The sequence below is a fragment of the Parasteatoda tepidariorum genome, chromosome 6 (assembly GCF_982258835.1).
Source record: "Parasteatoda tepidariorum strain Cologne lab strain chromosome 6, Ptep-v5.0, whole genome shotgun sequence".
NCBI classification, from domain to species: domain Eukaryota; kingdom Metazoa; phylum Arthropoda; class Arachnida; order Araneae; family Theridiidae; genus Parasteatoda; species Parasteatoda tepidariorum.
This window is the reverse complement of record NC_141760.1, coordinates 64,479,390-64,504,169: the sequence shown is the minus strand read 5'-3', so window position 1 is coordinate 64,504,169 and position 24,780 is coordinate 64,479,390. Positions and strand designations below refer to the sequence as shown.

The 24,780-nt window shown below is 27.3% G+C and overlaps 2 protein-coding genes across 2 annotated transcripts in view; one reads left to right on the top strand and one right to left on the bottom strand.

Moving 5' to 3' along the window:
- Positions 1–8,990: 8,990 nt before the first annotated feature.
- Positions 8,991–23,267, bottom strand: LOC107456212 (FGFR1 oncogene partner 2 homolog). Its single transcript, XM_087165965.1, has 6 exons — positions 23,181–23,267; positions 22,976–23,041; positions 20,510–20,582; positions 17,614–17,756; positions 16,274–16,522; positions 8,991–14,379 (listed from the first exon to the last, which is right to left on the bottom strand). The coding sequence occupies exons 3-6, from the start codon at positions 20,553–20,555 to the stop codon at positions 14,152–14,154; spliced, it is 666 nt and encodes a 221-aa protein (XP_087022091.1). The 5' UTR covers positions 20,556–20,582; positions 22,976–23,041; positions 23,181–23,267; the 3' UTR covers positions 8,991–14,151.
- The window catches only part of LOC107456220 (uncharacterized), a 34,464-nt gene continuing 32,671 nt past the window's right edge, over positions 22,988–24,780 (top strand). The window contains exon 1 of the mRNA XM_016074023.4: positions 22,988–23,727. Within this exon, the coding sequence (XP_015929509.2) occupies positions 23,712–23,727 (16 nt within the window). The 5' untranslated portion in view covers positions 22,988–23,711. The remainder of the gene's footprint in view (positions 23,728–24,780) is intronic.

The following is a 24,780-nucleotide window of genomic DNA, read 5'->3' as shown; positions in this document are numbered from 1 at the left end:
AGTAAACTCAATTAAAGCAAAGATACAGGTAGAGAGTCAAAGAATGTGCAAAGCTTATGCTATCGAGCATAAATATATTTCAAATATATAAAAGGTATTTCGTAATCACCGCTCTTAACATACATTCGTCACTCAAAACAAAATATAAAAAAAGTATTACGTTAGGAGTCTGAAGCGAGGAAAAAATAAAAAACTCAGGCGAGTTTCTAGTGGGAAAGATGGGATGAAAAATATGAAAAACGGGTTAATTGATTAATGAAACGTAAAGGATGTTCTATTATTCAAATTGTATATTCCTTCTGCTTCCTCTTTCAATCAACGGCACTTGATGGTTTCAGTCAATTTTTCTTCAATAGTAATTTGTAAGATTTTTTCAGAGCGCTTTTGCTTTTCTCTAGCTTAACTATCAGATTGTGGCTTCTAATGCATATAATAGTTTGATTTCAACTTTCACAAGAACTTCAAAAATGCATGTTAAGTGCGGCCAATACGAAATACCTAATGATGATATGAAATAAAGGAAATAATAGTTGAAATAAATTTTAAATAAAACTAATCGAGTAATAAAGAGTATCAAATAAAAATTAATGAAATTATTATTTTTTTAAACTCGGAACACAATTTCTGCTAAGTTTAAATTTAGATTTAAAAAAATTGTTGACCACTTTGATTTTCATAAATAAAAATATTTAAATCACAACAATTTTTTTCTTTTTGAAAATTTTTAAAATATTGTAATCTAAGATATATAGGATAAATAATTCTATTTTGATAAAGAAAATTTTTGTCTTACATTTGCAACTGTTTTTTTAACTCCAAAAGAGTGTTATAAAAATTTTTAAAATGCTTTATTATGTTTATTGGATTCTGAGAAAGGTTAAATATAAGAACTTTAATAATCAATTTTTAAAATTATTGGTATAGTTAATTTATAATTATTAATGTTACATCTATACATCTATACATAATAATAAAAGCGGCTGTGTGTGTGTGTGTGTGTGTGTGTCTGTAATCACAATATATCGCCCCAGAAGCCTCGCCCAGGCACGAAACTCGGCACATAATTGTGTTTTGACATAATGAAGAAGTATTTTTTTTCTTTTTTAAAAATTTGGATTAGTTATTTAGTTATCAGTCATTTTGTAAGTCTATGCTTTTCGTCTGCTTTTTCGTCTTCAAAGAGCCATATTCAAAAAACTATTAAAAAATGCATATACTTTTCCCCACTCTTATAAATGTATGCTAATGCGAACCTTACAATTGAAATATTAATTTTCGACAACTTAAACCAATGATATACGAAGGAATTAATAATTTAAATGTAAAGTTCGCATTAGTTTACATTTATTGAAGTGGAGAAAAGTTTAACTTTTGTATTAAAAATGTGGCAACATATTCGATACGTAAATAGAACGCTTCGCTTTGATATATTTGTCGCTGTTCATAATTGGGTATAATATGAAAAAAACACAACTACTTCGATTTAGTAGGAACAACATATGACGCAATGCTAAACGAATGGAATTTAGTTGTTGTTTATTTAGTTATTGTTATTAGTAGTTGTTGTTATTTGTTTTAGTTATTGTTGTTTATTTAGTTGTATTTAGTTTCAATAACTTTTCTTTATAATGCAATAAAATCTGGCGAGCAGCTATTTAAACGATCGAACACTTCGTTTGTTTATTTGTGGCTTGAAGTTAGGCTCGCAGAAAATGCCGTCCATGAGTTAAATTTAGTAGGAACAACACAACCTGTGACGTAGGCTATATTATACCCCATTGTTATAATAAGTTTTTCTTCTTCTTTCCACGCTCTATTTTTTTTTTTCTTAAGCGAAGACGATAATTTTTGTAGCGATATTGTAGTACTTTGTACAACTAAAAATTCTTTTCACAACACTTTAAAAATATTTACTTTATTTTCTTTATATATACAGAGAACAGTCGGCAAAGAATTCGATTAGGTTGAAAAACATTTTGCTAAAAAGGAACGAATTCCAAAAGAAAAAATAAGCAACTTAAAGAATAAAAATGCTGATGCCAGCCAATTTTTTGAAAGTTAACTTAGAAATAACAAACCAAACGATGTTAAATAACAAACCAAACGATGTTAACAAAATGACGTAGAAAGCGCAACTAGATCAAAATTATACAAGCACAACTAGATCAAATTATAATACCTGAGTGCTTGACGTAACAGATATAGAAATAGAATTTGATACCATAAAAAATTATATAGAAATAGAAATTGATACCATAAAACATTTATTCGTTTTCGTGTTCTTTTCATGTATTTAGCATTTTAGTTTTTTTTTTCTTAATCGTTGTAGCTATATAATTTCAAACATCCTCAAGAGCTATAACACATCTGCAGCAGAACTGGATATGAAGACAAAATTGCAGGACAGGAACACTTTAATTGTCCACTAATCTTCAGATTTCCTGCTACGTTTTAAAAAACTTTATTTGTGAAAACCTTCAGCGTGGCGGACAGCTGGCCGCCTTAGGCGGCTAGTAATTAATAAAAAAGAAATTAGAAAATTTAGATTCCATGTATATAATTTTTTGGATGTTTAAACTTACTCATCATCTTCATTTTCAGGAGCACAACAGCCCTCTGTAGACCTTGACTGGGTAGCTTGCAGATTACCTAGGTAATTTTAGAAATGAAGCAATTTCTTGGCACTTTAACGCATCACGGTAGTTAATCTACAATCCATTAGCTATATCTAGTAATCCATTAGCTAGATAATCTACACGTTGCAAAAATATTAGTGTATCTCAGTGTGTAAAATAGTGGCAGCTTCTTTCCACCAGAGTGGTAATGTAGTGAAACACTATATATAACTCTTGAATGTAGATGTCTTATTACATCAAGAATGTTCTTTTACACTATGTGTGTAAAGTAGCCGTCACCATTTTTGCTATTCAATAACGCTAAAATTTAAAATTACAATTAGATATGATGATCATAAGAATCGGTAAAGTTATTTATATGATGCACTATAAAGCAAAAATCATTAATCGTCATATAATCATTACAATATTTCTTAAAATAAAATTAGTTTTTTTAATCAAACATGTACACAAGATAGGGAGTAGAGCATTGATGTGAATTCGAACAAGGTTAAACAAAAACGAAGTGGATAGGAATTAAATATAAAATTATTTAATATAATTGACAGACTTAGGTAAATCTTATGATAATGTAATTATCTTTATTATACAACTTAAAATATAATGCTTTTCAAAACAGTTTACTTCTGTTTCTAAGGAATGTTCAGGCAGAATGTGCGAGGCAAAATCAAACTTTCACTTCCCTGCTTGATAATATATATACACCGAAGAGCCATTACATTATGACCACCCTCCATCTATAACAATGAGCTCGCCCAGGTTTCCGTGGTTTCTCGCCCAGGAACAATGTTTTCATGGGGCACTTTAGGACCCATGATCCTCATAGAACAATCCCTGACGTCTATAAGCTGCTTGAACATAGTTGCAGAAAAGGTTCACCCATTCATGTAAGCAGTTTTTCCTGCGGGGGATGGTGTTTACCAACAGGATAATGCACCATGTCATAAGGGTCGAATCGTCGAGGAACATTCCAGTGACTTTCAAGTCATGTCTTGGCCCCCAAATTCACCTGACCTTAATCCAATACAGCATTTGTGGTCCTACTTGGAAAACCAAATTCGTGCTGGCACGCTACCCCCTCGCAATGTGAGGGAATTGCAGGACCATTTGGTAAGCACTTGGTACCAGATACATCAGACTACCTATCAGCACCTAGTGGAATCAATGCCACGGCGGGTGCTAGCAGTTTTGAGGGCTAAAGGTTGTCCTACGTGTTATTAGCAGGGTGGTCATAATGTAATGGCTCTTCGGTGTATATATACACGATCTGTTCAAAAATTTACTAAAAACGAAAAAGAACAGACAGACATTGATTTTTATGACATTATAGCAATAAGGCGGCAATCGATATTCCAAGAAATATCGATTGTCTGACATTAAAATTGACTAAAATACTTCATAGATGGAATAAAGGTATCTGGAGTAAGCTTAATAATTTATTGGAGTTAAGATTTAACTACAGAAGTGTGGACGAAAGCTGTCAGGACTTTGATTCAACTCCCACGCATGTGAGCGATCTCTGACCTGAAGGTCAGTACATTAAATCATGGTTTACCATGGTTTCACAAAAGCTCAATTCGATGAAACCTCAATTCGATATTATTTTGAAACAACCCACATTTTTTAGAGTTATTTCACACTAAATTCGGATAATTATTACCCCATAGTTTTTACAATGTGGATCATACGTTTTTATTTGACTCCGAATGTGTTTTCATCCCAAAGAAGAATTTCTTAGCCATTTTGATACGGTTGTTAATTTTTACGGCTAACCTGTTTTTTTCATTAATTATTCTACGGAAGGTTTTAAAACTCAGCAAACTTTTCCTCACTTATCTAAAAATAACTAATATTAAACTTCGAAAGAGTTATTTTAATTTAAAGGAAATGTAAAAGCCTTTGATGACTTGAGGAAATGGTATTTTGTTCAAATAAAATGAATCCTTTATTTTAATACATTTCTTGCCTACGTTGATTAGTATTAAACGAATCAAAAATTCGAATAGAAGTAATGAAATAAAAAATAAATCAAGTAGAATACTTCAAAATATGTTCAAAACTACTGAAAAAGTAATTTGATTAAAACAAGGGAACTTATTTTATCCCATTTAATTTTCGATTACTTTTTCATGAATATTTATTAACGGGGGGAAAAAATCATTCTTTTAGTTTATTCAATCTCTTTTGTCTCATTGGTAATGGAATTATTATAATATTTTTTAATGTTTATGAAATTTTATTTTCATCTCCCAACGAAATGATTTATTACTTACCTTTCATTTATTCAAATATATTTGGAAGTAAGGATTTTGATTTTAATAATTTAAAGAGAACGAATCTCAAAACTTACTTAAATTATTATCTCGAGAGAAGAGCATTTAAAAAGAGAATAAACTAAATGACAAATCCGAACTTCCATTTCCCCTGATGATTGTAAAAAATCCAAAGACGAGACATAAATCAAGTTTAATATCATTATTCATGTCATATTGGTACGAAGTGTGCGACGGGTATAATATTTAAAAATCTCAAAGGTATCTCGATTCTTTCATCTCTCTTCATTACGATTTCGTTCGTAAAGATAAAACTTTTGCTTTATATTTTTTTCAACGAAAAAAACTTTTCTTAATTGAGTGAAAATAGAGTGTTTCGTGAGGAATTTGAATCTTTATTACACATTTTGAGAAAAAAATGATATATTTTACAAATGCATAAGGTTAAAATTTTACTTACAAAGTATTAAAAAATAATGCATTGTCTTAATTAAATTGCGCTGAAGAAATATAATAAGCCACATTTTTTAAATTGTTCAGAAGAGTGTTTTAAAGGAAAAATACAAAGATTTTTAAGTAGGTAATAAGATGCTTTTAAGAATTGTGTAACTTCTAATGATTTGCAGAATACCTATCTGGAAACAGCACTATGAAATAAAGTGCTTTATAACGTATTTCAATATCCAATGAAGATTTAAAATGCAAAGATAATACTTTACTTAGATAATATAACATTACTTACAAACTATTAAAAAAACTCTTCTTTTAAAATTTGCTATAACAAGTAAGCTTGAGAAAGATAATGATAAGCCACATTTTACAAATTGCCCAGCCCTTATAAAAAGTATTTTAGAATTGTTATTTAGCATTTTCGTGCCATGTGAATGTTTTTTTTTTTTTAATCGAGTCTAACTATAATTTCATATCCTCTCACCTATACGTTGCGAATTACAATATTTTTTTCTTCATCTGAACAAAAGGGAGTCATATTTTCTTAAAATAATATTATGTGCCTAAAAATATTAATCGAACGTTTCAGAAGCAAATTAATTTTGTCTGAAATACAAACAATTGTCAAAAGATATGTAATATGTATAGTTTGTCTAAAGTAAGAACTCCCGTAACCATTCATCTGGACCCGTGGTGGTGACTATGATCTATTTCAAGTAGGGGTGAGGGGTCACTCTTGAGGACAGGTTTTGGCTCGGGTCGCCGAGAGAAAAAGAATCTTTTTCTTAGGTCTATTGGGTTAGCCCTAGAGTGAAAAGAAGATTCCCTCCCTGAAATGCGCTATTCTTCTTTCCACAGCAGCAGGCGGCCTCAGACTTTGTGGCAGAGGGAGTTCTTACCATAGACAAACTATAGCACTTACTTCAATCTCAAAATCCCCTTTCCTTACTCGCTACAGCTTGTCAATTCCCAACATCACGTTCCAACTTTATCAGATCTTAATCCACTTAACTTACTAGCCATTAGTCAAAACATTCTGACAATATCCATAGTATTCAATTGTTTAGGATGACATTCTCTTATTTAATGGCAAAAAAAAAATCTCTTATTTGTAGCAACCTCAGAGACACAAAGTGTGGAATTTTTTTAAAAAAATTAGAGAAATATTCTGATTTAGTACCATATGACAATAAAAAAACTGAAGAATTAACCTTTGACAAGTTAAATTAAACTATACTCTTGCTGCATTAGTCATTTCTTATAATGTAGAACAAAAACTTTTATAAACTCTCTCTTTCTTCTTCTTCTACCAGCACTACTGCCGATTGCCAGCCAGGTTGTCCTAAGCAGCTTTATGCATCCTGATCTACTAGACGCCTCTATTCTCCATCTATTAACTTCCGCACTACACTTTTCCATGTTAACTTACTATTTCGTACGTAGTCTCCTTGTCGTTGTTTTCCGTTCTAGCTCATAAAAAGTATTTTTTTTCCAGGTCTTTATCGTCATATCTCTAGATATCTTCTAGAGACACGACAATATTATGTTTATCTGTTTAATTTTAATAAACTTCTCTACATTTCATAAATTTTAAATGCATTCCCGGTTCCTATAGTTAACTCCTTTTTTGTTCCGTTTGGATGTCGCCTGGGTAAGATCAGTCTGGTTTTCACAACTTGAGATTACTGAACAATTACTTTTTTAACAGGGTGAAATTAATCTCTATCTCAGAAATATATAATTAATATAAATAAATAATTAAACAAAATTACTAAACTTTTAAGACATTTTTTAAAGCAGTCAATATTAATGTATTAGGACTAAAACGCCATGGTAACTTTTGCTCATTGCAAAAACAAAAACTAATATTATCATTTTAACGCAAAATCATTGAAAACTTCATTCAATTCTCACTTGAAAACTTCATTCAATTTGTGTATACACTAAAACATTATTATAATGTTGAAAATATCCTACACACATATGATCTTTTAGAAGAAAAAAAAGTTTCACATTTTCTGATGACAAAAGTAGTTTTAAAAAGCTCCAGCAAAATTTCAAAATACAGACAAAGAAAAAAAAAATTAAAATATAGGTCTCATTTTTGGTAAATTTACATTTTGTCAGAAATTCCTCCTCTATTCTATTTTCTCCAGAAGTTTAAAGTAAATAATTTTTTACGTAGAAAGATCTCACGAAATATTATTGATATAAAACTCAGCTTAATAAAATTTGAAAGCACGTCTACACATGCCACTGATGCAAATTAATTAGAAATAACTTCTTAAGAAAACCTATATCTTAAAGAAGACATTAAGGCAATAAGAAATTTCCGACAATCATTTTTTTCAAGATTTAAGGTCGTGTTTAGTTTATTAATAGTTATGGTATTGTTCGGAATTAATTTTTGTAGGTCCAACAAAAATGCAAGGTACTGAAGAAAAAAATTGTAAGAAAGAAAAACGCTGTTACACTGAAATACAAATTGTTAAACATTATTTTGAGTTTTATCTATGTCTACAGTCTAACGACTTCAGTAAACAATATTGTTCAGCACAACATGATCAAATGGTTCTTTGCTGTGCTGGCAAAGGACAGACTGGAATTGAAAATAATAATAATAACTTTGTGGTTCAACGCAACAATTTAAAAAATAAAGAAAAATTGGCAGCCCAATTATGTAACAAGAATTATTATTCAGTAGAAAAGGTCAGTCAATTTATAAATTATAATTAAGATACTTACATTAATTTTCTTAATATACACATATAATTTTTTTAAAAAAAACCAGACATGCTTTACTTAAAACAATTTCAAAAAAATTATTGAAAAACTGAAGGAGACAGAAAAGTACTGTTTACTGCGTTCCAATTAGGAAACTAAAAAATTTATTCCTATTAAGTTCCAAAAATAGTTAAAAATTTTGCCAACAGCAGCGCTAACTTTAAAAACAAAACAAAAAAATTTTGAACTAACCATCTTTTTTAGCAACAACGTGGCACAGCCTGAGTTACCAATTAAACAGACCTCTGAGCAAATATTTCCACTGGAATAATGTGACATGCAGCACAAAACATTATTTCCAATCAACAGCACCACCTGATGACGAACTTTACAACCATTTTTTAAAAATTTAATTGGCTTCCTAAGTAGAACATGGTAAGACGAACATTTTTATCTGTTTCCACTTTCCTTTAATGGACTTTCCAAATTTTTTGTCCTTCTCATGACACCCAAAATATACTTTTACCTGTACTTTTAATTAAAATATATGTGCTTTCTGCATAACTTATAATTGTTGACCCATATCTCAATTCCGTATACTCTTGTTCGTTCCCATATAATAAATATATTCCTCTCAATGTTTTTCAAAGGCAAAACAGTAAGTAAATTTTAGCATAAAATTGATGAAGTAGCTTAGCAATTAGATTATTAAATGCTTTCATTATAATAAGTAAATGTAAATACAAGAATTAAAACACACTATTGTACAATCTTTAAAAAATTAATTTTTTAAAATTGAGGGCAGAAGTGAAAGTAATAAGAAGTAATCATTGCAATTGAAAAAAACCAAAGTTTCTTCCTACCCAAATTGTACACTAAGTAAAGAAAAATTAAAAGACACAGAGCATATTATACAATTCATTTATTTGTCTCTAACTCAGTTTTTACTATCTACAATTATACCCCAAGTCAAAATATGATAATGGTATTGTTATATGACAAAATATGACAGAAAACATAACAATAAAAATAATTTAATAGAATATAGCTTTGTTTAACCAGCTAATGCATACATCTTCTTACAAATTTGCAATAAACTAGGTTATTTTCATAGCTAATTACAATATTAAAAGCTCATATTTTGTTTATATTGGCTATTCATAATAATATGTATAGCTAATTAAACTAATGATTTAGTTACTATAACTTAAGTATTATTTTGTTACAGTTGTAGTAATTTAGGCAAGTTTGTGTATAAGAAGGTTAAATATTTGATTATAAGAATAAAAATTCATTCAATGTCTGATAAATATTTGTTATATATGTCATATATGAATTCTGTTTGTATTTACATTATTAAAGAATCAGTTTAATGATTTATGTCAGTTCTAAGGGAAACAAAATTACATAAAAAATATAATAAATTTATTCTTAAATAAGTCTTCTAATTCATAACTAGTATGTTCCTAAACTATAAAATATAAAAGAAATTGTACTACTTTTTTTAACTAAAACAAAAGTAAAATTTTCAAACTAAAATATAAATAAAAGTGTTACTTAAAACAATATGCACAAGGATATTCTTGTGAGAATTTGCTTATAGTTCACACAATAAAGGATTTCTAAATCTATAGCATATAACTTACCAAAGATGAAAAAAAAGTACAATAATTTATGTATGTTTAAATGACAGCCTTTAATTATATTACAAATATATTAAATGATTAGGTATTTTAGTTACTTTTTAATTTAAAACTGTGCTCCCATTTTATATAGAAACAAACATAAAACAGAAAGAATTTATGGATGGTGATTTCATTAGAGAAATAAGCACAAACCCCGAAAAACACACTTAGAAATGTTCTGGTTAGAAAGTCACTATTTTATTGTTGTTTATCCTCCGAGGCGATGTTATCAAACATTTGATTTTGTTTTTATCAAAATATAAAAGTAAATAAGAATTATCAATTTAACAGTATCCATAAGATATCTACTCAATCATTTGAGCCAAGTAAATATTGAGACAATATTTTACAATATTGTTATATTTTGATTTTTAAAAGAAATGAAATGTTGCCCGATTTTCAAAGAAATCTCTAAATGACAACCTTGATTTGGCTATACTTTAATTTGTGGATTGTTTAGGTATTATGTACATAGTATAGCTACGTATCTTGCAAGTCTTGTTTTTGCTAAACGATATTTTTATGTGACAATTTTGTGTGCACTGATAAAAATAGAAGAAAACTTATTTATTGCAAGGTAATATATTTGTACCATAACTTATATTCTTTCTTAATCACCAAAATAATTAATTTTTAAATTGAATTAATATTCCTGATATTATGATACTTACATCTTAAAATACTTGAAAATTTCAGAACACAAGAAAAAGAAAAATTGCCACTTGAACGTAAGACTAGTTCAAACAATAAACCAACAACAGCCAACAAGTAAATATATGTTAGCCAAATGGTGAGTGAGTAGGCTGTATACAAAAACCCTGGAGTTTTGATGGGGAAAGAGTACAGCGCTTTTTGGTGCAGAAATCATCATCCATAAGTCAGCAAATATGATTGATAGAAAACATTTATTAAAAAACATTTCAATTATTAAAATGAAGCATAATACTTTCTTATATTTCTATTAAATATTCATATAAACATACTATACATTTCAAGTCAAATTAAATTTATTGACAAAACCATTGAATAGTATACTTTAGAAAAATACTTATTTACATTTTATTGCAAAGTTAAATTTTAAAATTAGTTTTTTATGAATTGCAAAACAAAATTTAATTTCATGAATTGCAAAAAAAAATTTAATCGCTTAATAAATACTATTAAAAACAAATACATGCAGATTTTGTATTTAGTAACCCAAAGATGTCATTACCATCTAGATATCACAGATAATGCGCATATTTATTTCAGATTTAACCCACTGATGGTTTTGCATGTAAAAATTCATATTATGACCTGCAGTCTTCTTTGCATAGCAAAACCGGTTTTTCCATGTTATTAGATAGGGAAATAATATATAAAATATATATCTGCCCACTTTTGTCGTTTAGCTACGCCGCCAGTGGGTTAACTAAATTTATCTTAAAACATCGAATTACACTGAACTGATAAAAGTACATTTTGAAATTTAAAACTGTTTATGCAGTCATGTCTAAAGGACAACAAACAGTTTAGCAAGAGAAAAAAATCCCTTTCCTGAAAGTCAAAATTTCTATTTCTTACATTGTACATGTTGCATCAGTTATCAAATTAAATTTTTTTTAAATTATACAAAAATTATATTAGCTAGGTTTTACACATCATATTGAAAGAAAAATTATATATTCATAAATAATGGCGTATATCAACACCCAGATTTTGATGACAATTGCCCTTTTTAGTATTCCTACCATCAGTTGAAAATTTTTTGGAATTTTCTTCATTTTAGGCATTTACATTTTAGATTTTTTTCGTAAAATAGTGTCATATTTTCCAAAACGAAATCAAATTTTTTTTAAAACCATTAATATTGAAACTGTTACAAGGGAAAAAATATGTTTCTAAAAGAAAATCTCAAAAATTATTCATAGAATATTCCTTTAGCCTTTTGTTATTACAGCATTTAATAGTTACTTTGCACTTTATTAAAAAGTGCACTTCTTTTTTTAACATATATATTTTAGTAAATTCACATGTAAATTTAGAAAAGAAAAAATGTTTCAGATCGAAATTCTTATAATTTTTTTTATGTTTGATGTTTTTAATATTTTTATGGCATTTTAAGTTCTAAAAATCCAAACTCTACACATAACATTCAATTTTCTGATTTGTGCCACTAATATATATCATTCTACATTTGTAAAACTGTAGCTTATAAACAACTAGTTTAAAGAAGTAAGAATACATTCAGAATGGATATGATTGTCAAATGTGGATGAGTTTCTGAGGCATAAACACATTCGTTTACACTTTTATAGTACAGTACAGAGCCCGTTATCCGGAAATCAGAAAACCGGAACGAAATTCAATAAATTTTCCCGCCATTTTTAAGAAAAAAATGTTTTTTCCTCATAAGATTTTAGGATTTTTCGCTCTTTTTTGAAAGATGTTTACCTTACCATCATTTTGGAAATAATCATTAGTGTATTACTCCATCGTTTTCTCTTCTTTTTAAGATTATTTCCAAAAAATAACAATTTTTTTTAAGTTGGGTTTAACAATAAAAAAACGGCTTTTTGTAGCGATTCAGAAAACCGGAAAAATCAGTTATCGGGAATAGCGATGGTCTCGATCGTTACGGATAATCGGTTCCCTACTGTACTAAGAAAAAAAAAAAAAAAAACATTAAATGAAATGTAAAAAAAAAATATACAAGTGATTCAGAAGTTTTACAGCTAAAAGTAATACAAACCAATGTTGAAAAACATAATTGTCAAGACTTTGATTTTTGAGTTCTTTAAAAAAAAATTTAAAAACATGATATTGGTCCAAAAAAAACTGATATTATAGAAAATTTCTTTCCCTAATTTCAAGAACTTATCAATGAAAATTGGTTGTTCTTAAAATTCAGATGTTTGTATTTGGGTAACAGGGCACAATTGGTTGATGTTTAATTAATATATTTGACAAGAAAGCTAATATTTAGAAAATTCATATTATTTTTTATACATTTTGATATACAGATTCCAGTTGTAGATAGTTTTTCTAGGTGAAATAAACCCTGCTAACAAGTAAAATAAATTATTTATATCTTGACAATTTAACTAATTTTTTAGAACCGAAGAATCTTATACATTTGATGAGATTTAAGAAAACAGAATTACGATTAGACACTATATCTATTTTTAAATATTATTCCAAATTTTGAAAGAAGGATATAAAATTTTTTTTAACATTTAAATAAGTTGAAACTTGCATAAAAATTAAAAAATTGCATATAAAATCAATAATTGCAAAAAAATTCAGTTATTCAAAATATCAGTTAAAAAGAATACTTAATTTAAGTTTAAAGAATAATATATCCATAACACAAAATATTTAAATTTATATTAAAAAAATATTATTTCAATATTTATGTTTATTTCAATAGATTCTATATACCATATACACATAGAATTTTATCTTTTCAAAAAATATCTGAACACTGTTACTTAAGATTGCATAGTGCAATATTGGAGAGTAGTAACTCATAATACAGAAAATAAAATTCAATGCATTGAGTTCAGAGTAGAGTCACTCGACACGAGAGCCAGAATCAGCAATGATTCTCCAAACATGCAACACATTAAATAATCTAGGTATAGTGAAGAGAACAAAGAGAAAGTGAAAAGAAACAGTAGTGAGAAATAGTAAATATAAACTGAAGTTAAAATGTGAATTTAAGAGTATATAAGTCATGAAACACAAATTTATTTTTAAACATTGTAGAACTCTGGAAGGAAATACAATGCATTGAAAAGATTAAGGAGGAAAGAAGGATATAAAAATAGAAAACAGCATATGGAAGCCATAAAGCCATTTTCTTGAAGAAAAAAAAAAAGTCCTTAGTATTTAAAGTTATATTATATTCACTGATATCAAAAGAAACCAGTTAAAAAAAAAATAAATCATATTAAATCAAATTTTATGCTTATAACAATCACTTTTTAAAAATCAAAATGGATTGGATTTTAAATATGAAGATAAAGAGATATCTTTCATTTTATTAAAGATTGCTTAAATTTGAAGTTATGTTTCAAACACAAAAAACTTAGAAATTTTGAATTTTATATCTTACAAATTCAGCATACTGAAAGTTTTTTTCCTTAATTCTTAAATTTTTCTGTTTCCCAAATACATTTGATATGAAATTTACAAACAAAAATTACACCTAAATTATATAACTCATTGTAATCTACAAATACAAATATAATACACAAATTCATAAATAAAATTTAAAAACTTGAATAAATAAACAGAAATGTGCATAAGGTTTTCATAATACATTTATCACAACGATTAAATATAATTCTATATATCACTAAACATAATCACATAAATGAATACATTTAATAAATTGCACAATCATAAGTCAGTTTGTACACTTTCATCAGTCTTTAACTTAACCCTACTTTGAGCTGATTGGCTTCTAAAAGTAGTCTGAAGTTCTAAAATATCTCGCAGCAAACTATTCTCTTTCACCAAGCGGCTAACAACTTGCTGTTCTTTTGATAGGTTTTCATCATCAATACTGATAGCTTTTTTCATAACAGCTGCCATCTCAGATATTTTATCAGTCCTTTTACGAAGTTCCTGAAATTATTAGCCATCGTAAGCAAATAATAAATTAATTATTTTACTAAAAAAAAATATTAAGATTAATAATATTGATAGCTAATTTAATGCATACTAAAAATGCAAACTCAAGTAAAATATTTAAAGAGCTAAGTTTCAACATTAGTTTTTCGAATAAATCTAAAAAAAACCCCCACTTTTTAATTTAATTATTTTATAAATCTAAGAAAATGAATTCTTGGTTCTTAAAATGTGCAACTAAATTAAATATTGTTGCCTAAATGAAGTAAGAAAATAAACAAAACAAAAGAAAGTGAATAAAGCACAAATAAATGAACAAAAATGCTACACATAAAGGAATAGAAACATGCCATAGTTTCATAAACCAGAACCTACATTGTATAAACACAAAATGACAGTAGAAAAGTAAAAAAAAAAATCAAACACACACAAGTGGTATAACCAGTAAGGAAAAAGGAACTAGTTTGAACAAAATAATAAAGGGAGATATGAAATAGGTAAAAAAAAATGAAATGCATCATACATCTATTTCTTAAATCCCTTATTTTAATATCTGGTTCAAGTTTGTTCCTCTCCCCCTGCTGGTTAAATCACTTTGCATGTCCTTGATTTTTCTTCAACTATAATTTTGTTTTTAGACACAGATTTACAAACGAAATTTGATATAGCTGAAATAATCAAATGAAGAAAAAATGGTTATGTTATTTTAAGGGTGAGAAATCCTAGTTAACATGATTCTACAATCATTGTAAGCACATTTGCATTGTATTTGTAAGAAATGGCATAGGAAGAAACAACATGCCATTAATAACAAATAATTATTAGTTATTATTGTAGTAAAATTTATTAGTTAGTAATATTAATTCAGCACATTATACACATTAGTTTCAATAAATTTTTTAACATAGGATATTTTGAAAAAAGTATTAGCCCTTCAATAGCTTCACAATGTAACATTATTTTAGGCAATTAAGAGTTAATTATTTACCAATCTATATTACAAAATATTTTACCAATTTATTAGATGATAATATAGAGTCGAACCTCAATTAATTAAATGACACATCCAGTTGAAGGAAATCTTTACTTAGTTAGTAATGAATATATTCGAAGTGGTTGTTAACAGTTGTTCAATACCGGCAATAGCAGTGATTGACATTGATTCATAAATTGCAATAATGATTAGCAAATCAAATTGCGTGATTTCTAAATTCTGTAAACTCATATTGCTATGAAAAATTTGAAAATAAGAATGACTGCAAAACATTACCCTAATAAAGCAAAAATCTGTATTTTTAACAGATTTCTGGTTCAGTATTTCAGATAATCTTAGTTTTATCATACAGAAAAAAAAATCTGTTTCTACATACTTCATAGAAGTCATTATATTTAATCAATACCGAAAAAGCTGTGCTTTCAAGTGCTTTTTTATTTAGACAGGGTATTTTAATATTACATTTTCAGAAGCTACAAAAATGTATAAGAGAAAATAAATATTAATAGATAATTTTGTGCTCGCATTGGATACTATATAGTGCCCATTATTATTTGCTGATGTGGGGGTTTTCTATGTGCACTAAGGAAGGATATAGTGATTAATGAGTGAGATCAGATATGATTGACTATTTCATATAATATTAATTACTATTGCTGTACAAAGATCAGTTCACAATGAAAGAAAGTTATATGATTGAAAAGAGCACCAGGATAGAATACAAAGCTCCAAATTACAAAGGTTTCAGTATTACAAATAAGAAGGAAAATTTGAAAGAAAATGCAGCAAAAACTAGTGATTTAAAAAAAAAAATCTTTAAGATTTTAAGTACAAATAATCTATAATAAAAATATATAATATCAAAATATGCAAGGGATTAATAGGCTAAAAAAATACCTGAGTGTAGTCCCTTTGTATCCACTCTTTTTCATATTTAGCAGTCTCAGCCATACGTTTTGCTTGCTGTCTATACTTATTCATTATAAGTTCTAAGGCCGATTGATGTTCTTCTAGCATGATACGCAATTCTCTATTCTCCTGTTGCAATTCTCTTATGTGACGATTTTCCTGCTGAATGTTTAAAATCAAAGCAGAACGAGGTCGTTGATGAGACAAAGAATTCAACTTTTCAACTTCCTCATGGTACTAAGATTAAATAATAATATCAATATAACATTTATTTTATTAATGGTTTACTTAATAATCACACGATTCAGTACAAGTAAATTTTTTTTGAAAAGAGAAGAAAGTAGAGAATTAAATTTCTTAATTTTGGATGAAGAAACACATCTGTTTAATGGTATATTTCCCTAAGCAAGTTTTTTAATGCATCAATTAATTTAATCAGTTTCCAACAATTAAGGCATATTTAGTTTTTTTAAATGTTCATAATAGAATTCATATCAAATCAGATTTTAGAAAGAATTATCACACAAAACTCAATAGGTGCAAAAATTTCTAATTTACTATTTTTGCAGTTTATTATTATTTTATTTACTATTATTAAAGTTTCAAAATAAAAAATAAAATAAAATAGTCAATATAAAACAAATGAACTGATAATACAAAAAAAGGAGGAAAAAAACATGATTATCCATTAACAAATTAAGGATGGGAAACAAACATAATAATCTTAACAGTTAATGACAGTAATCTTAACAGATAATATCCCAAATGTTTTCAAACTATTTTCTTAAAAGGAAAAAGTAAAAGTTTATTTTACTTTTAAATAGAAATTTTCTTGCAAGTCATGGAATAAGGAACATATTTTGTTTTCCTTTCTTTCTGGTATTTTTGAAAGCCACTCATTAGCAAAACATTTTAATTAAGAGAAAACCACTGACTCATAAAAAATTATTAAGAATTAATATAACAAAAAACTGACATTTTTTTCAGCAAATGACCAAAGAACTATGTTAAATACAATAGAAAGTTACATTATGAGACGAATGCTACACAAGAAACCTTGTTCTAAACATTAATGATTTCAAGAAATTACAGGAATGATATAATTGCACTTCTTAAGTGGAAGTTTGATTTAAATGGAGCAGCAATGACGAAAAAATTACTGTATCTTCAATTCATAATTAATATATAAATAAGAAGGTCAAGTCATTTCCTTTTGATTAATAAACAAATTAAAAATTATGAAAATATACTCAAAGCATTAACATTTTTAGAATAAGAGAAAGCAAACAATATACAATATAAAAATAAATAACACAATATAAAATTACCTGTTTCATTGTTTCTAAATTATTATTCAATGATTGAGATTGTGATATCAATGTATCAGCTGCACTGTCATGTTCACGAAGACGCGTAACAAGACGCTTAGCATCATTCAAAAGTTGTTGAACTGTTACAGCCATTCTATAGCCTGGAAATTATGAAAACAATAGCTATTGAATTTATTATTATAACCTTCTAAGAACAAACAAGAACAGGAAACTAGATTAAAAACATATGGGTCATAACACGTCATTGTCAAATTGCAAATTTATGATTTTAAAAAATGCAACCGCTTTAAAATTTCAATTTCTCTGACTTCCAACAAAATGCTAAATATTTTGAAGCGCCAAGAAAAAAAATTTTTAAACAGTATTTTCTATAAATTTATTACAATTTAGAATTCACTAGAACTCCTCATATTCTATATAACAATTAAACTGAATATAACAATTATGGATTTAGCAATAAATAACAAATGATGTGCAGAAAAGAATAGAACATTGGATACTGAATATGAATTAGATATATAGTTCAAACTAAATATTCAGTGCATAAAGCATAAACTGGGTGAATAATTTCTTCTTTTGTATTGAATAAACAAAGCAGTATTTTTCTTCATAGATATCAAGAATGTATCAGGTAATCAGCAATTACCTGGACTCAGCAAACAAATTTCAATACCTGGTTGATTTTGCCAGGTAACACACATTTAGTCTAGGCACAAGCTAAGATTCACAGTAAACTTAAATGTATTCATAAAAATAATATTTGTTTTTGTAACCCATGCAGTCAATCAATTTCTAAATTATGTAAGCTAAAATTATTGGTTCAGATGTAATGAATTTTACAAGAGGGCAAAATTTTATTATTAATAAATTAATGAATAGAAGTAAGAATGTAATAAGCTGCATTAAAAACAAAATAAATTGTACCTCCAAGAGTAACTGAGTAAGAGTGAAAAAAAATTTCACTCTAACAACTAAATCAATTTTTTGAAGGAAAAAAAAAAAAAACACAAAATGAATAAATATGATACTATTATGCTTACATGAATGAAAAACATATTTGAAACTTGCATTGCTTTATAACATTTTAAAATCAACTTAATTTAAAAAAAATGAAGGAAAAGGCTTTTAAGCCAATGACATTAAAGGTTGTTCATACAAAATACAGCAAAAACTGTTTATCCATGGTCAGCTTAGGAGAAATTGCGTATATTATCAAAGATTTATTATAAAATATATTACCATATGAATGGTTTACAAAGAATTTTATTATAAAAATAGATCTTTCACAAAATATTTAATCGTAAAAAGGACGCTTGACAACATATTCTCATTAACTATCTTTATTAGTATTTCTTAAAATTATTACAATATTTTCATGAAAATAGGATAAAAATAAAAAGAGGATATTTTTTTCCTAAATCAACAGCAAGACCCTAGCTGAAAATAATCAGATTCAAAACTTATTTTTGATTCGCAAAATTGAGTAGAATTTTCAAAATTTCATAAAAACAAGACTTTACACTAAAAATATGACTGTCCCTACTTCTTGATATTTGCAAAGACAAATAAACATTTTGAAAGAATGGATGAATACATTAATCAATTTGGTGAATTTCATTAAAAAGGAAAATGTACCTATAAAGTTGTCTAGACCATATACGTATAACATAACAAGAAGCTAACTTGAAAACATTTTACTGTAATACCAGAACCCGTTTTTTAATGTTTATATTGAACCCAAGTATGTACCAATGCAAGCAATAATTTAAATTAAAATTTTTTGCAGAAAATGTGTTTCAAACTTTACTAAATTCAATTATAATCAGTCAGGTTTGAATTCTTTTACAATTCGGCTAATTGTGAAGGTTGTTGTGGCTTTTTTCTCAAAGCAACACAAATGCGATTTAGTTTTACTAAATATAAAGTTAATTGCAAATGTGAGTTTATTTTAAAGCTTCATACAAGAGGTACAGTAATTCCTGAGTTTTGTTTAAAATTACAAGAATTGAAAATTTAACATATATAAAATTTTTATAATGAAATGTTGATAAATATTTCATTTGTGAAAGCTAATACAGTGAAACCTCTCAGGAGCGACCACTCTTTGTTCCACAGTAAAATGCTCATTAAAATGGATGTTGGTCATTCTTAGGGGTGACTTCCATTGTTTTCAAAACATTATTGAAGGTACACGATTTCTGACAGGCAATTTTAATTCGACACACTATCATTTTCTCGGTATGGAAATGCCTCGTTTTAATGTCAGGAAAGCTGGAGCAATTTAGTATCAATAAAAATCATTCCTGCTGATGTAATTATGTGTTGAAACAAATTTAACTATTATGAATAATAAAACAATTTTAAATAAATAATTATGTTTCAAATTGCATTTAATTTTATATATAAGAAAAATTAGTATACATTAAAAAATAAAAGATTTGCTTATTTGAGATCTTTAGCTTTTGCTTTTCATCTCATTTAACTTATCTCTAAAACTAAATCTTAGATAGCATCATCTTTAGTGCACTCTGACTGTAATATGAGGTTGTCAAATTCTTCAGCAATTGCCAAAAAGAGCTTTCTAAATAAGAGCCACTCACAAATATTTTGAATACATTTGAATCTACTAATTTGTTTCGGTACTTTTTTTTACTTTGATATTTTTTCTTGTTTTCTTATTCGATCTTTCCTGCATGTGGGGCAGAGATTTGCCCGATCGCTGGCAGAGGCTTCGATAGTCTCTTTAAGGTTTTCTTCAAAACAAAGTCTTTGAAAAAAATTCCGCGATTCCCTTAAAGTGATCGTAAATAGAAGAGGTCACTACACAGTGGTGGTCTTTCCTGGAGGTTTCACTGTAGTTTGAGTATGAAAGTTATAATGGGTAGGTACTTACAATTGATCTGTATTCTTTCAATTATCCTGGCATTTATTGATAACATGAATTAATGCACAGAAACATAATACACCTGGAAAAAAATATAATTTTTAAAAAAAATAGTTTAGCAATAAATAGATAGCCATTAACATTACTAAAAATAAAGGATGATCAATTTACTAATTTTAAAAATATTACAGAAACCTTCTTTCTCTGATCGTCACTAAAATTTAAATATGAGTTCAGTATTATTTGGCAAATCAACAGGGAATAATATATAATTCCTTGGTATTGAAATTTATTTCAAAAACAATAAGCTATTCGAGTTATATTTTGAACATTACATAAAATTTATGGTCAAAATAATTAACAGACAGATCTTATTATTTGTCATTTAATTAAAAAATTTGTGTCAAATAATGCTTTAAATTTATCTAGCAAAAACAAATCGTATTGCACTATATAAAGTATGCTGTTTAAAGATTTGTCTTTTAAGGCCTATAAACTTCAGTTAACTCAACTAAAACAAAATTAAAATTTTTTGCATACAACTTATGCAGATTCGCCTTTTAAAGAACTTGAGAACATATATCTATTATTTTTCAGAAAATTTTTTTTAAATAATTTTAACTAACTAATACTTATATATAACTGACTTTCTTAGTTAAATGGCATTTTGCACATGCAGTGTTTTCACTACAGCGTGAGAACGCGAGAATCTCGCATATTTTTTTCTTTTCTCGCATTAAAAAATTATTATCGCGAGAAATTCGAGCATTCTATAAATAATTTTCAAAATTCGCGAAATTCTCGCATTTTGGAAAAAGTTTCGAATTACGTCATTTAGAATAAAATCCGTTTCACTTTTCTTCCTGGATCTTCATTATTTTCAACATTAGCCCCGTTATCTAGCTTCCCTATTTACCAGTAGGTATTGTTCAGAACCTTTTCGAACAACAGAACACAACCCCTCCGAACCACGGAACCCCTTTCAGAACACATTTCTCTGCAATCACGTGTTTACTGTAGGTATGGTTTTTCATGTAAGACGTTCAAATTTTTTTATGCACTAATGTAAGATGGACAAATACCTAGTAAAGGCAAAATCTTCTATGATGATGCAGCAAAAATATTCAATGCTTTAAAAAATAGAAGACGTTAAAAATGTATTATAATAAAAGAAATGATTTTTTTTCCAAGTCTATTTGTATTTTTTTAGTTTTTAGAAATCTCACTTAACTTTCTGAAATCCCACCCTGTTTTTGAGAAAGGGTGAGAAATTCTCACCCATTTTTTTTCTATGATGAAAACACTGACATGGGTTACATGCTTTTCTCAAAATACCACACATTCACAATAATTAGGTATGGAGTGATTTATGATTTAGTTATAATAAAATTAAAACAAACTTGACTTAAAATTAAAACGTTGATTTTGTTTAAAGCAAAAATTAAGAATGTTAATGCATGTTACAAAAACATGGCAACTTTTTATTTTTATTTTGCAGGAATTAAAATATTCATAAACGAAAAATATGATGGTTTATTACAATGATACAACATACGAAATACTGATCTTGATACAGTAAATTTATCCAGAGAAAAGTTTTGAGACATTATAATTTCTAAATATGTCAAGCAAACTGAATATCAAGAGCATGCAATATATTCTCAAGAGTTATGATACATCATTGGTTTACTCAAATAAGCCACTAACATTTTATGACCATAAAACCTATATTATTCACATAACTGATGTTATAAAAAAGACAAATAAATGTCAAAACTAGACAAGTAATTGAAGGCCAAAGGTGAGCATTTGAATGAAATTATTTTTAATACCATGATGTCATAAGTACAAAAAAATTCAAACTGATAAAATAAAAAATCAAACAATATTTAGTTTCTATTTCAAAATATAATTATAGCCACCCTATAGGGGAGAAAAGTGCTTTTATAGTTATAAAAAAATAAATTATTAAATTCATTCATAATGAATGAATTTATCAGTTATATTAAAGAACTACTTATATAATATACATATTGAAATACTCACATACAAATACAGAATCTTATCAAATACAGATAAATAAAATTATATATTGAGCAAAGTTATTTGTAAAATATAAGAAATTAGTTTATAACTGAATTCATTACAAAATAAATAATTTAAATGGATTTTCAATAGAGAAAAATTATCTTAACAATTACTGTTATCTTCTAAGAAACAAAAAATCTAGTTTTTCTTTTAAAAAAACCGACGTTATTAAACATATATAGTTAGCAGAACTTAAATTTGTTTCAGGATATATTGAAGCAAATCAGTGAAAATTACACGCTCTAAAAAATTCACATAACCTTTTTTTTTCTAGAAAATTTCGGACACTTGAGATCAAATAAATTACAATCACACATCATAAATTATTTTTTAAGAAGATGAAATGTAACAAAATGCTTTTTAATAGAATATATTTTGATTACATACCTATTTTTGGGAGCATTTCATTAATTGAAAACTCAAAAATTGAAATGGGAACAGGAAACTTTTGACCTATTAAAAGACATACACAAATAAAAAAGGCAATTGAGTTGTTTTAAAAATGCTATAACTTCTATGGATATTCCATATTTTCTGATATTATACAAATATTATAGCAAGCTAATCAAAAAATTGTTTACGAATACTTTACTATTTGTAAATTTTTTTTTGTTTTGTTTCCTATCCAAAATTTCAGAATCTTGAACAGTCACAGTGAGTAGAGTATTTCGATTTAATTAGGAGAAATTTAATTAAGCTCGAATTACTCGAAGATTTCAGCTCAAATCTGAGCTCGATAGATGAATTCAAATCTTATTAATTTTTCACAAGTGATTTTAAAGTTTAAAGCTTTTAATATATTACATAAGAAAAACTTCAACTTCAATTACTATGAGATTTTTTCCAATTTTTTACATTCAACAGTTTAAAATCGTTCTTCAGTTTTTGATCGTTATTCGTATAATAGTTTTAATTTCAGAAACTTTTTCGGTCTGAAAAGTCTTCTTCGGATAACTATTCGATCACTTTCACACCCGTTATTTATCGTCTGGGGATTTGTTTTAAAACTAAGAATTAGTGTTTCTCAAGTATTTATGTTAAAGTTCAGAATTGTTTTATTGCTAAAATTGTTTTTAAGTGACAAGGAATCGTTTTTAATCACTTTGTTACACAACTTGATACTATGTCAAATGAACAAGGTATTTATTGTTTGTACAATAAATAATTAATGTTAAATAACAATCAACAATTTTTATTTTGTAACAGAAGTGAACTTATGCATTAATGGATACATATTTTAGTAATATTTTGTAGTTTGAAAGATATTATGTTAATAATTGTTTTTCTTTGTACATTCCTCTTTAATGATGCTAATCAAATTTAAATTTATTTTACTCAAGATTAACCTATACAAAATGTATGTATATCTGTTAAGAATTTGATTAGTACATATAATTATGTGAATGGGCTTAGTTTCTACTTTAAAAAAATATAGTTAGTTTTCCTTTTGCTCCAGTTTAAACCAGTTATTTGTTTCTGGAAATAAAAATACAATATGAATCATCATACATTTCTTGATTCTCGATAAACAATAACAAGCTTCATAAGAGCAGAAAAAATATATAAAACTTTCGGTATATTCCTCCTCTAATGGGGAGATGTGAGCAGGCTTAAATATTCTAGGATTCACATTAATAAGATTTATCAATGTGATTTATGTTTAAATTTGCACCTGATTTTACCTTTCATAAGAGTTTTCAGTAATGTGTACATTCTCTCTATAGCTTAAAACAATTTTAAGGAAATCAATATCCCTCGTAAATAAGTTGCAAGATTGGCCATGTTTTATTTTTTATCCCTTATTTGGCTATATTTTGTAAAATTTAGGTACTTTTTGAGTTGCATCTTGTAGTGCATAGCATGCTTGTAGAGTCTTCCAGATTCATATGTGGTTTGTTTAATTGGAATTTCAATTGAAAAAAGGTGTATTGAAAATACTACAAGTATAATAATATTTGATGACACCCTTTTCCAAGCTTGAGGTAAAAATCGATCAGGAATAGTAACCTAGAAGTCTTGGGAGGAATCTATACACCTACCTCAATCTGTGCTTAGCTTTACATGGTCAACTATTCATAACATGATGTTGTATCATACCTTTTTAATAAACAATTTCACGTAACATTATGTTTAATTTATATGCAGGCTATAATTTATATGTGATTGCCAGCTCAATTTAATTTAAATGGCCA